We start from the raw sequence: 13,285 nt of genomic DNA on the forward strand, positions 1-13,285 counted from the left end.
AAATTGAAATTCTAGTCATTTGCTACAGAATTTTCAATGTCACCCAACACCTTGGGCACCCTTTTGAAAACAACATGCATTTTGGGTTCAAAATGTTCTAAATTGAACACAAATGTTTGATAATCATCACTGTAACGTGCTCCTGAAACATATTTAAACAGCTTCCCCTTCGTGGTGTTCAGGGCACACATGGAAAATGTGATAGTCATCACACAGCTGACAGGGTTTTGGAGCTAAACTCTGTTCCTCTCGCTTTAACTCCCTTTGCAAACCAGGAAGCTGCGGGTTGATCTTGGCAGTCCTAAAAGCACCCCCCCATCAATGCTTTCATTAACATTTTGGACTGAATAGCAGATTTAAGGGGGTTTTATTACTTATACAAAAAGACAAAAAAAAAAAAAAATGAACTCCCCAAATCATTGTAAAAGTGTGCCTGTGTGTTCTGCTGCCTGAGGCGTTGGACAAACCTCAGTGTTTGCAGACACAAGAGACTCGCATATGTGAAAGTGCCCAGGAAAAGTGAAATGTGTGTTGTTCTGGAGCAGAACGCACATTAAAGGAAATATAAATGTATTGTAAAAAGGTTGTTCGTGCAAAACATGGACCTGCAGCCTGCCAATCAAAGAAAAAGCCAAAGTAATACAGGTGACTTGGCAAGGCTTTTCTGAAAGCAGCCCAATGAGAAGCAATGTTTCTAATGGATTCCATGTTCCTTGGTGTTTGTGTGTAAGGTGTGTCACTTAAGAACGAATCTTGGGGGATTGTTAAAGTAGAGGAACCCTCTCATGACATCTGCGCGTGGGTCACGTCAAGGACACTGGATCATTATCGAGGGTGAGAGCAAGGGGAGGAACACCGCAGGGTTTGCTGCTTTTCCTCACTCCAGAAGGTGAGTCAGAAAAGTCCCTGACACTTGGAGGATCATAAGGCAGATTGAAAATAGCAGCTAATTACCAGCATGTGTGTTCATCTGGCAAAAACATCACAGAGCTACGCCTGCTCTTCACATTCAACTGTAGTTGTGTGGAAAGGGGTTTTGTTCAGCCTGCAACACAAAGGGAAAGAGGAGGAGGTGGAAAGTTTGGACCAAAGTTTACAGGATCTCTGGGAACTGAAAGTAATGTTAAAACAAGAGATCCATGTTACCTGCTGTCTAGAATGTCCTTGCAAAAATAAATTACGGCTTTTGCTTGCATGGGTTAATTAACAAACCACAAAATGAACCAATACAGCTGCGAAAGTACAATCGGTTAAAATTGTGACCACAAACTGGACTGCCAGGTAGGAAAAGGGAAAATAAATGTGAAGGTTTTGTGAAGTCTGATCGCTGGGATTTTAGACAAAACTAATAAATTATAGCTCCTTTTGTATGAGTGTGTTAATAAACTGTATGAAAGTGTAGCAACACAGATCTAAACAGGAACGGTTGTAGTGAATTATTAATCGGAAATAAAAAAATATCATTTAGAAACTTTCATCCCTGTAACGCAAAAGAGTTTCTCCCAGATGGAAAAGTTTTTCTATCTTCTCCATAAAAAGTTCAACTACAGGGTGGCTTCAATTCTGTAAGGATGTGTCACTTTCTGGGCAAAGAGGAAGCAAAACATATTTTGCAAAAGTTAGCATTAACTGAACAGGTTTTAGCCTCTAGATGGGTGGGTTTGAGCTGGCTTTGGTACATGATACAAATAATGGATTGGAAACCATCCTTGAGAGGTTTTCAGGCGCTTCCAGCTGGACAGAAGCCCCAGAGTTCACTGAAGACATTCCCCTGATAGATCTGGGAGAGGCAGTTAAAACTCAAATAGATGGTTGCACTTTCTACAGACCCATTCTAATGAAAATCGTGTTTACAACATGTTCTTGTGGCATTTTCATTTGATGATGGAGGACGTGTATGAAGAATTTTAAGCTAAAAAGTGCATTTCTGGGTATTTCTTCACATTGTTGTGAATCAGGAGGAGATAGAAAAAAAAAAGATTTTGGGACAAAAATGCCATAATCATAAAGATCACTGAGAATGCATTTAAAATAGCTCAAAATATGATCAGAGTAGGTCTTTAATTATAAACATTGGTGCAAGGTCGATTATAAAGTTATTTAATGGTATAGGCAGGATAATGGCCTTGGAAGAGTACATTATCAGAAGTTAATGCATTTCGCGGAAGCAACCATCCAACACGAAGTGGAGGACAGTTTAGGCTTCCACGGTGTTAATTTCTGATCATTGATGCATCGGTTTGGACTTGAAGAAATACTGTTTTGCAAGTTGTATTTCTTAATTTTATCATTTAAGAATAATTCTATCCCTTGCATAGTTTTGCAGCACATTTCAACTGTTGAACTTATCTAGATAAAATTAAAACTGCAGACTCTAATAAAAATGTGTTAAGAAAATAAATGTTCCTCCTGGCCTACATTGTTCCCTCTGGCTGCCTGCTGCTGCATAACTCGGAGAGATTCCAGGGTGAAGCATCAGAGATAAAACGGTGTCAAAGACAGAAACACTACAGAAAAGGTTAATCATTTTTCGTAAAAACTGTTTTTTTTTTTGCTTCCGATTACTGTTTTAGCTCAGTCTTATAAAAACAACTCCTTCCTGTAATTCCTCCAGTTCTACAAGGCTTATCTGCTCACATGGGACTCTTCATCCATCTCATTCTGCTATTTAGTTTAAAGCAGCTGCATTTCCTCAGAACACCTTCTACTTCTTTCACTTCCTTTTGTATCTCCTCAACCGAAAAACAATCTCTGTGGATTATTTATCTTCTTCCTCAATCTTTTGTCTTAAATGCCTCCAAACTCAATGTTTTAGATGACTCTTTATTCCCAATCTATGAGTTTATTCTGTAACTTTTTATATTAAAGGAGAATCGCAGAATGAGAGTAGATCTGACAGTAGAAGCTCCAACATTTTTAAATGTTTATACTTAATTTTGTCGATGAATTAAAATTAAGAAATAAAACTTGAAAAAAAGTCTTTCTTTGAGTCCAAAACGATGCACCAATCATGCACGAGCAGAATAACGGGCAAAAATCAGTAGCTACCGAAGGCTTCATGCATTTATAATCTGCCTGATGACCAAAATTATTGTTGAAAAAACAATAATGCCAAAATAAAAGCTGAGAGTAACAAACTCTATGATCGGTTTACAGAAAATCAGTCAGTAGAAAACTCCCCACTAATAAAAATGATGTTACATTTGCTTGCTTGTTGTGTACAAAACTAGAAAACTGTGGGCAAAATCATAAATAAACCACATTTTTTAATAATAAAAGAGGAAAAAACACTGACATGTCAGACAGTGGTTACTGGGCGGTGACAGCTTGTTAGAAAAGTAAAATTCTGATGTTAAAGTGGTTGAATTTTCCTTTGGATTAACAGTGCGTCAAAATGTAGTTTCATGGAGTGATGACCTCTCACAAAGTTGTTGTTTATTAACATGTTTTTTTTTAACAAATTAAATTTTTAAGATGGCTTTGTGATCACCCTGACCACTTTCGCAGTTCACCCTGTCATTTTTTTTAACATGTTCACATTTCCAGTAACATCAGGAGAATTGCAAACTGAAATTTGTTAAACAAAATCTTCAATCGCCTCTATCAATCCATCCATCCATCCATCCATCCATCAATCTTCTTTTGCTCATCTGGGATAGGGTCAAGGGGGCAGCAGTCTAAGCAAAGATGCCCAGACTTCCCTCTCCCTGGCCACTTCCTCCAGCTACTTAAACGTGTTTTCTTAAGCTAAGATTTTTTCGCAAAAGGAAAACTTGACTGATGAGGATATTTTTCTTGCAAGACTTAAAATAGACATTTTTTCTTGAGACAAGGTTCTTTTTATTTTCTTAAGATTTAGTTTTTGCCTCAATTGCTGTGCAATAGAAAAAAAAAGTATCTTTTGAATTATAAAACAAGCAGAAAAGATTTTTAAAAATGGACATATTGGGTTCTGAAATGTAAAAAGTTGATTAAACAAATGCTGGAAGCAAAGGTTACACTGTTAACAGGAAATACCAGCAATAGAGAAATTATGGCAACCAAAATCCTGGATGAGGGAAAGAAATTAGGTTCAGGTTGTTTGCAATTTTCGTAAAAATGATAAATTTTGCAGACACAAAAAAAGAAAGATCGATCAAACTGAATCAAATCCTTGTCCTGGATCTTCTGGGTTTTTTTACAGTAAGAATATGACTGAATTGTGTTTTCTTAAATGTGATCTGCTCTGGCTCACACCTGAATAAACACTTAGCAGCTTAAAGGTGAGAAAAAGGAAACTGGGATGTCTGAGTTGGCTTTAAAGAAGGGCAGAGCCGAGTTCCTGGATTTTACAAGCGTTTTACTACCCTGTCGGCCTCATTCTAACAGGTGACTCCTCCAGCAAGTGATTTCCCATCCCTGCCTCTTCTCTAAAACAGGTGCTAAGATCAAGTTTTTCACATCGGTGTCTGAATTTGGTTCAAAAAGTGGAAAAAGAAGTCATTTTTTTGTCCTTTTTTCACCCTATCGTGGAAAATCCAAGTCCTATTGTTCACCTTTAAACACTGTCAGCTGAGGGAAGAGATGCACTTTCTCAAAGGGAGTAAATGAGATGACACAAATGCTGCGAGAAGAGCAGTTAAATAAAAGTCAGGAAGGCACGTCCTCCACCCACACATAATAAATGTGGTAACTGTGCTGACTGTGAAGTCTAAGGGCCAAAGGAAAATTCTGAAAGTGCTATGGCAGACAGCAAATAAAAAAGGAGAACTGTACACTTCACAAAAGTATTAAGTGATCAAAAGCTGCCACACAAGTTTAGGAAAGAAATGTGAAGCAGAATTTGAGAATCCCACAATGCAACACTGGAGAAAAGCTAAAACCACAGCAAAGAGCAAGTGTTTTACTAGAAAGTCTCACATGGTTGTATTGAAAGTGTCAGTGCATGACAAGCCCTCGTGTTAACATCCCCGCGTTGGAATTCCTTTCAGCCAGGATTGATGAGGAGACGAGGGTGGTGTCCTTATGAATGCTCTTTGCCACGAAAAACCCACAGGACCAAAACCGAGTCCCCATCTGTGCTGACACAGCTGGTTTCAGACACCCCGACACCGAGATCGGCTCCTGGAATGTTCCAGGAGAAATCATAACAAGTGCAGGAAATAGATTAGTGCCTAGAAACTCGTGCTCGGCCTCCAGAAACTCACATGTGGGAGCAGGAGACAAAAGAGGGAGTCTGACCCTCTTCCTGTCATCGGTGCACCTCCCTGGAGGAAAAAACTAACTTTATCTGCTCAGCTTGAGACACTTGGGCCCCTGCTTCTTTATTTTAACAGGACATATCCTCATTGAGTGGACTTATCTAATCTTTTGCTTTTTGACCTACAGTACTTTTCTTTAACTAAGTTTTGTTCACATGTTGAAAGCACAACAAATGGGTTGACCCATGTTTTATGAGATTTGATTCCACCGACATTAATGGAGCTTCAAGCGCAGATAACTTAATCCTCATTTTGATGTAAAATTGAAACATGCCACATAAACCTGCATGCAGGCGCACATTTTATCAAGAGTGGCTTTTCAGAAATTCCAGAGAAGATTTTTATTTGCTTAATTTAAAATATTTAATTGTAAATCCAACCTACATTTAAATTTGGAAGATATTTTCTCAATTTGAACTTAAGTCCAAAATCTATATTATTTTTTGGAGAAGAACACAAACATTTTGTCGTCTGCTCCTGTTTCACAATGATTTGAATAAAGAAATACTCAAATTCAATTTTAATCTTAATTTTCTGAATTTATGTCCTCCATCTTAAGACAAAAACATGTTAAAACCACAATTTTTATCAGAGTGGGTCTTTTAGGGATTGATCTTGATAAAAAGTTTATAAAGTACAAGGTTTTGGCGTTCTGAGGCAAAAGATGCGTCACAAAAAATCATAAAAGAGAATCTCCTGAAGAAGCTGAATGTTTTCAACCTGATGAAGTCAGGTGCCTCGTCTGGCATTAATGCTACATTAGCAGATGCTAAAATATGATAGCAAATGTAGCATTCAAATATATTTTCATCTGTCTTTTGTCTTTTCAGTATTAGTAGAGAGTGTGAGATGTTTGCTTCTTTTGGATGCAGTTGCTTTCTCCTGGAAATCTGGAAAATCTTTAATGTTTTATAAAAAGTTTTTTTTTTTTTTTTTGGTTTGAGTCAGGCTAAGGACAGCTGCTGGCACGCCTGGACCGATGATTTAACCAGCCCTTACTCCACAAAGAATCCAGGCAAAGCTCAGCTGTTTTTTTCTCATGGCAAACCCCCACAGAAAAATAGATGTTTACTACCTGAGCAGAGTGGAAGTGATTTTTAATGTGGATTTAGGTTTGGAAGGAGCAACAAAAGGATCCGAGACCAATCAGATGATGCACTCATATAAGCAACAGAAAAATGTAAATATTTATTTTACATTCCTGTAAATAAAGAAGGGACTGAATGACTGTTACTTAAGCCTGTTGGGTTTTTATGGCTGTATGTGATCCGCCCCCCACAATGCTCTTTCTGGCTTATTGCAAACTGGATGGTGGGCATCATTAAAAAAGCAGAAAATATAAATTATTATTGTAAAGATCTTTCAACACCTGTTCATTTTCTTTTTTTTTTCTTTTTTAACTTGTCCTATCCAAAAACTGAGCAAACAGATAGGTCTTTTGTGTTTTACTATTTGTGCTTCACTATTACTATGTTTTTAGTTGTAAATTTTATCAGGGTAAATTACTTTTTTTTTAATTAGGAATGGGTGGTCTTTGATCGAATGGCTACCTGTCCAGAGTGGACCCCACCCTCATTTAACATTGGTCAGGACAGGCTCCAGTAACCCGGTGACCCCAGAAGGGAGGGATGGATGGATGGATGGAGAAATGTTATTGTAACAGTGAAAATGACAAATAAAGAACTAGCTAACACAGTACCTCACTTGTGTTTCTATGTTGTGGGTATTAATTCAGTGGAACAGGAAGGATTGGCATGGATGTCTGCTTCTGGAAAGACAGTTTTTATGTTAAAAAAAAAAAAAAGAAAAACCTCAGCGTAACGAAACAGAACTAAAAATTGTCCTTTCAAGAAATATCTGCACCAACGACTACTTCTTGCACTGCTTCAGTTTGTCCTTCTTGGCTTTAAGTTACACAAACCTAAAAGCTCCAAAGGAAAGTTTAAACTGCTGCTGATATGAAGATCTGCTCATCTGGTCATGGCGATTTCACAAGGGCTTAAGGAGAACCATGAAAGTGAACGTCTATAGTTGAAACAGCAAGTAAGTTCTCAATCAAGCCTCATTTTTATTGTTTATAAAGTTTTGGAATTAAAAAAATTAAAGATGTTGACACACTAAAGATATGTTTTGTTTTTTTTCTATTCAAAGTCTGATTCCACCTCCACAGATAGAGATTTAAAGACTTTCCATGATGAGTTTCCAAGTGGGATACAAAAATTGTTTCTTCTAAAATACCTCAAAGATGCTTCAGAAAAAAACAAGTACTTAAAAAAACCACACTGAGCATAAAAAATTAAACTAATGACAAAAACCCAGCCGTACTGAACATTATTTCATGCTTCCTCTATAAAACCAGCAGGATTAAGGAAGGAAAAGTTCTGCTTTTCAGCACTGATTCAAAACTGGACTCTGTTTTCCGCAACAGCTTTGACGTATCCTAACATTAAAAAGAGTCTCCAAGGAGACGGCAGTGACTGAAGCAAAGCATGTGAGAGGGACGTAGCTGTTTGTTTTATCTGAGATGTACGTTGTAGCTCTAATAGTGGGGAGTTGTGATGGTTTGCATGCGTGCAGCACCATTGCACAATAACCCCTCTGGAGGGCTGAGGCAGACCACTGGAGCCGACTCGTACAAACAGCTGCTGCCTCCCAGAGTGGACACCCGGCTCCACGGCTCTGCGCGCTCTCCTCCAAATGTCAGAGTTCATTTGCATAAAGTTAAGGGTGAGCAGGATTTGGATCGCTTCCCCACAGACCTCTAATCTAATCCACGCGCAGGGCTTGCATGCTCACAGAGAAAGACAAACAGGATGCCTCTACTCGGGTAACTCGTGTGAAGGAGATTGACACAGTTTGCTGAGTAAAACAGAGCATTCCTCTGGCTTACGTCTCTGTGCACAACCCTCAACCAAATGAGTTTAAACCAAACAGCAGAAAGACTCTCAAAACCAAGACTCCGCCTCCCACATTATTAACTCTAAGCCAGAGGATCCTTATGAGTCAAATATGTTCCTTTGATCTTTTTCAAAACCACAAATGAATGCATTGGAAGGCAAGTATGTCCTGTCACAAAAATCAAAGGCATCAAAACAATATCTTTTAAAAAAAGGAAAGGAAATAAAAATCTCAGATGAAAGGATTAAAGTACTGTAAAACAAATATCACTTCTTGATAATGGATGATAGCTGTCAATTTTTCAAACAGTTATTAAAAACCCATTTCGATAATCTTTTAATCTATTCTAAAACAATTCTTAGCGGTTTTTTAACCAAGATCAAAAAATCTGTGTTGTTTTCTAAGACATAGAGCAGCAGGAGGTTATTAGAAATTTACCTCTGAGTTGTGGGCGGGACTGTTGGCACGGAGCAACCCCGTCTTTCCCTCCCACTTGCTCTGTAAGCTCTCAAAAGCTTGTACGAGGATGGAGCGGAGCAGGGAACTTGTGGCCCGCCCAGCATATTTTCTACGTCACAAATAAGATCTTTTCCCAACGACATTTTTCGTCTGCTCCTGATCCACAACGATTTGAGTAAAGAAATATTCCAATTCAATTTTAAGCTTAATTTGCTTCGTAGATGTCTTTGATCCTCAGAGTGAGTCTTTAAAAGGATTTTTCTGGAAAAAAGTTTGAGAAGTACTAAGTTTTGCATCTCTGAGGCTTTTCCCATTTAATTTCCAACGACGAAAGATGCTTAACATGAAAATCATAACAGTTAAAATTCAAAGCTGAAAACTTTTTTGAAACCTTCACGTTCATTTTGAATAAAACTATACTAATGGTGAGTCGACGTCAATTGTGGCATCATTGTAAACAACCAATGTAATTGGCCAATGCACCGGTGAGTCCATATGAAAAAAATGCCATTCTACTGTGGTCAGTTTTTTTGTTCTTATAATTCCAATTCTTTTAAAAGTGAGTTTTATTCTTTTCCTTTGTCTCTTTCCTCATTGTTCTCTTCCTGTCATGTTTAACAGCGTTGGAGATGTGGTTGTAAGAGTGGATGTGGCATCACCTGAAACTCACCTTCAATTACCTCTGTCACTTTCAACCTCTGGTCCTTTTATCAGGCGATTTTGATGTAGATCTGCAGCTGAATTTATAAATAACTGGTACATTTTTGTGCTTCTATAGTTTTTTTCTCATTATTTTGTGTCTGTTTAGATCTCATTTCCTCTTTATAAACTCAAATCTCTTTGTCAGTACAGTATTTTGGTGAATAAGCAAACTGTCCATCAGATGCTTGCTTTAGAAACGCAAAATCAAAATGACATCTCGGACGATAAAAGTGGATCAAAAACATTAAAAACGGCTTTCAAGCAAGTCTAAAATGTGAGGAGGGGGGAGAAGTTCTTAAACTTTTGAGTTTGAGCTCTGCAAGCCTGTGGGGACTTCAACTTCCCAGAGCCACAGTTATGTTAAATCCATTATGGGATGGTTGAGGATCCTTGCAAGGAAACCAACCAAAAAGCAACAACACGCTTTCATGAAGGTGATTCTACCAGACGAATGGAAAATATTAACAAAAAAAAAGTGATTCGCCGAATATTCGGCCACCGAAAATGTTTAGCTGAATATTGCAAAAAAAAGTCCCATTTAGCCTTAACTAAGGCCAAATAGTGACTTGTGAGGCAATGACACGAATTTGGTTATTTTGTTATTCAAAGTGCATCAATGATCTTGCGCTTTCTTCAAAATGTTAGCAGTGTAGAGGTATTTTAAAGTCACAGAGAACAACAAAAAAACTGCAATTTGCATTGAACGTGTAACTAAATTATCAAGAGGGGGTACGTCTGCTACAGCTTTTAGCACAGCTGCATTAGTATGTCATTAAACCCCAGGAACAGCACAAGGAGAGAGACAACTGCAGCTAAAAGGAAAGCTAGCAGCTCTTTGTCTGTGGTGTTTGAAAAAAAAAAGAAGGAAAAAGTGTACAAATCTTAGTGCCAAAGGGAACGGATTTAACGGATTTACAAATAAGTCTTGTTTTCACTGAGTGGTACAGCCCAGTCCTGTCCAATTTAGAATGGTCGAGGCAATGCAGGTAAGCATTTCCACTGAAAGTCGAACCTTGACGACACATGCGGGGTGACGCGAACAACAACAGCAACAATGGAGGTCATCCAGGAGCTCATTTTTTTCCGCTCGGCTTTTGGTACTCTGTATTTATTCAACGGGTTACAACAGTAGCTCTGCCCTACCTGGTCCGTTCAGTTATTCTATGGGCCTACAATCAATGGGGGCCCAAAAACAGTACAATTCGGCGCAGCTTGATGTGTGAATTATATAATGGAAATGCTCAAAATACCGGACTGCAACGGAATGGACTGTACCGCTACTAGAAACGAGGCTTTTAAATTGTGGAAGACTTTGGCTTTCACAGGCTTGTGGAATGCATTGAACCCTGTTTGTTGATACCAAGTCGACGGTATTTTTCTGATGTGTGCTTGCCTGAGATGCATGAATGCGTTGCATCTCAGATGTCATGGTTTCTGTCCTTTTATCTTGCAACAAAATGACTGATTTGACAAATTTGTCCCGGCCCTGGGTGCTGTTATGTACCTGTGTACATGTTTTCTGTTGTGTGTTTTATTAGCCCATCTAATTTTCGAATTGCTGTTTTGATTAAATATTTAGGCCAAATCCGAAATCATTCCCTACCCCTATGGCTTCTCTGGACCCCTACATTTAGCCATCCAAGGGGGGGAAAATAGTGTCTTCAAATTCAGACATTTGATGACGTGATGAATAGTTGCCCGTCATCTACGTTCGCGCAGTTCTACAACTTATAAAAGTTATACTAAAACAACTTAAATTTAAATGTAAACGTCTGTGCTTGAAGAAACACGCAGATCATCCTACAAGCGTAGGGATACCCAGCCCCAAGTCTCTACAACTCCTCCTTAAAAAACACTTTTGGACACCACTACAGCTCCAAATGCCCATAGAATTATAGAAATAGGGTGTAGCCAAAGGGGCAGGGCCTTTCTTTGAACACAATGTCCAAAATGCATACTTACCTATTTATGCAATATTTGAGGCCATTTTCAAAACGTAACATCCATTTTTGATAACTATTCAGTAACTATGCCCTATTCGGCAAAGCATCAGCCACAAATCTTCATTTCTGTGTATCCCGATTAAAAGTATGATCTATTATTTCTTGTCTTCCTTGTCTTGTTTTTATTCATGTATTGCTGCAATTGAAACTACTGGAAATTAAATAAAGATTCAGGCTTTTTCTTTGTACCACTTTTTTTTTTTTTTAATGATCAGAGCTTCTGGTTTCAATCAGTTCTACTTTCTAGAAAATACAAGGAGCTCCTGTCCTACTCACCGAATCTCTTGTATCCAAAAGATTGTACTTCCTCCTCGTCTGCAAAGTCGTCTGTATGACATAATCAGAAACACATGGCATGAGTCCCTCATAAGGCCCAGCAGGGGGTACACAGTGTTTAAAACAGCTGGAAGGAGTTCATAAAGAAAGCAACAATAGCGAGCAGATGCATGATGTCAAAGATTTATCATGTCAAATAATAGCACCTGTGCACTGAAAAGCAGAGATTTATAGATACAGGAGGTCCGAGGAGAAGCAGCATGCAGTGGTTTCTCCGGGTTGTTGACAGTAAACCTTAATTATACTGGAGTAAAGTGAGGACAGAGCCCAGAGAATGTCAGTAATAGTAGACAGATGGAGCCAAGGGGAGGTGGAGGAGAATTGGGGGACATGGAAGGGGTCAGAAGAGGTTTGTATTAGAGTCATCTTCTTATATCACTTCTCTCCAACTCTAATCTGTGCTGCACGTTCATCTTAATTTGGCTGATTTTTGAAGTGGGAGATCATGAGCAGCAGGTGGTGCAACAAGGCCTCCATCTGCCATGCTTGGGTGCATCTTTTCTTGAAAGTCTAAGGCTGAATTCATTCTGTCAGGAGGCAGAATTGGTTTAAAAGAAACGGGATGAAGACTTTGATTCCTTGCAATGGGATGCAACCGGTGTGAGGAAAAACTCCCGAGCCGTTCACAACTTCTGCGCGTAATGTCATCCAGATGTGTCTCTGCCCGCAGATCCGCGCGCGAGCGGAGCGCGCAGAGCCAAAGATCGGAATGTCAGATATTTGAATAAAGACATGCACTTTTCCCACATCTGCAGTCAGGAGTCCTACCTTTCATGGCGTTTTCGAACTCGTTGAAATCTGTAGAAGCGATGAGGATCCCCGTCACTTTCTGCGCATCGCAGCATCCAGTACGAAATAGTTAACCTGTTCTACGTTTGCAAAGTTAAAAAAAGATTGAGGATTTGGGGGGAGAAAATTCAAAAATTTCGAGTGGTTCTTCTCAAATTAAAATCCCATCATCTTTGCTGCGGATCACTGCTTGAATTTAGCAGGACTGCCGCTGCGATGATCCTGGAGTTTTGTCCTGCAGAGAAGCGACTTGGGTTAAATAGAAATTAGAAAAAAAAGACAAAAGTTTTCCAGCTTTGGCTCTAAAACAACCCTGGTTAGATATAATATGGGATGTATTAAAAGTTAAAGCTCTAAAGCAATGAGGGAATTTAACCTCGAAATGATGGACTCAGAATAAAGACCTCTCACAGGCAGAACTTCAAGGTTTTTTTTTTCGTATTCCAATTCTAGGAGTTTGTAACAAGGTGGGCGGGTCTAATGTTCCCTAAAAGAAAAGAACAAGGTGAGTCAAACATCTAATGCATCAACGAAAAGCAACCACAGGGGGGCGCACCGAGCTAAAAGTACCATGGGTTTACCTTTGAAATGTAATACATAAGCATAAGAGATGGGCAAAGAATTTAATTGTTTTTCTGGCTGTTTTCAAATATATTCATTTTGTAAACCTTTTGCAAATTGCATTATTCTTTCATATGTTAATTAACTTTCTCAAGAAGTTGCCTTGTATTTGTCAACTTGTTAAAACGTTTTTATTTTGCCCATTTTTTGATGATATCCAATTAAAGTTTCTTTCTGATTCATAATTAATGTTTCCTAAGTGTTATTTACTTAATGTAAACCATCACATGAAAAGTA

At 38.6% G+C, this 13,285-nt stretch overlaps 1 protein-coding gene across 1 annotated transcript in view; it reads right to left on the reverse strand.

The window, feature by feature from the left end:
• colec12 (collectin subfamily member 12) overlaps window positions 1-12,852 on the reverse strand; it is a 40,357-nt gene extending 27,505 nt beyond the window's left edge. Inside the window, exons 1-2 of the mRNA XM_004081128.4 lie at window positions 12,407-12,852; window positions 11,579-11,629 (exon numbers count right to left, since the gene is read on the reverse strand). Of these exons, the coding sequence (XP_004081176.1) occupies window positions 11,579-11,629; window positions 12,407-12,413 (58 nt within the window). The 5' untranslated portion in view covers window positions 12,414-12,852. The remainder of the gene's footprint in view (window positions 1-11,578; window positions 11,630-12,406) is intronic.
• Between the last annotated feature and the right edge of the window lie 433 nt (window positions 12,853-13,285).

This window comes from Oryzias latipes, chromosome 20 (genome assembly GCF_002234675.1).
Source record: "Oryzias latipes chromosome 20, ASM223467v1".
NCBI lineage: Eukaryota > Metazoa > Chordata > Actinopteri > Beloniformes > Adrianichthyidae > Oryzias > Oryzias latipes.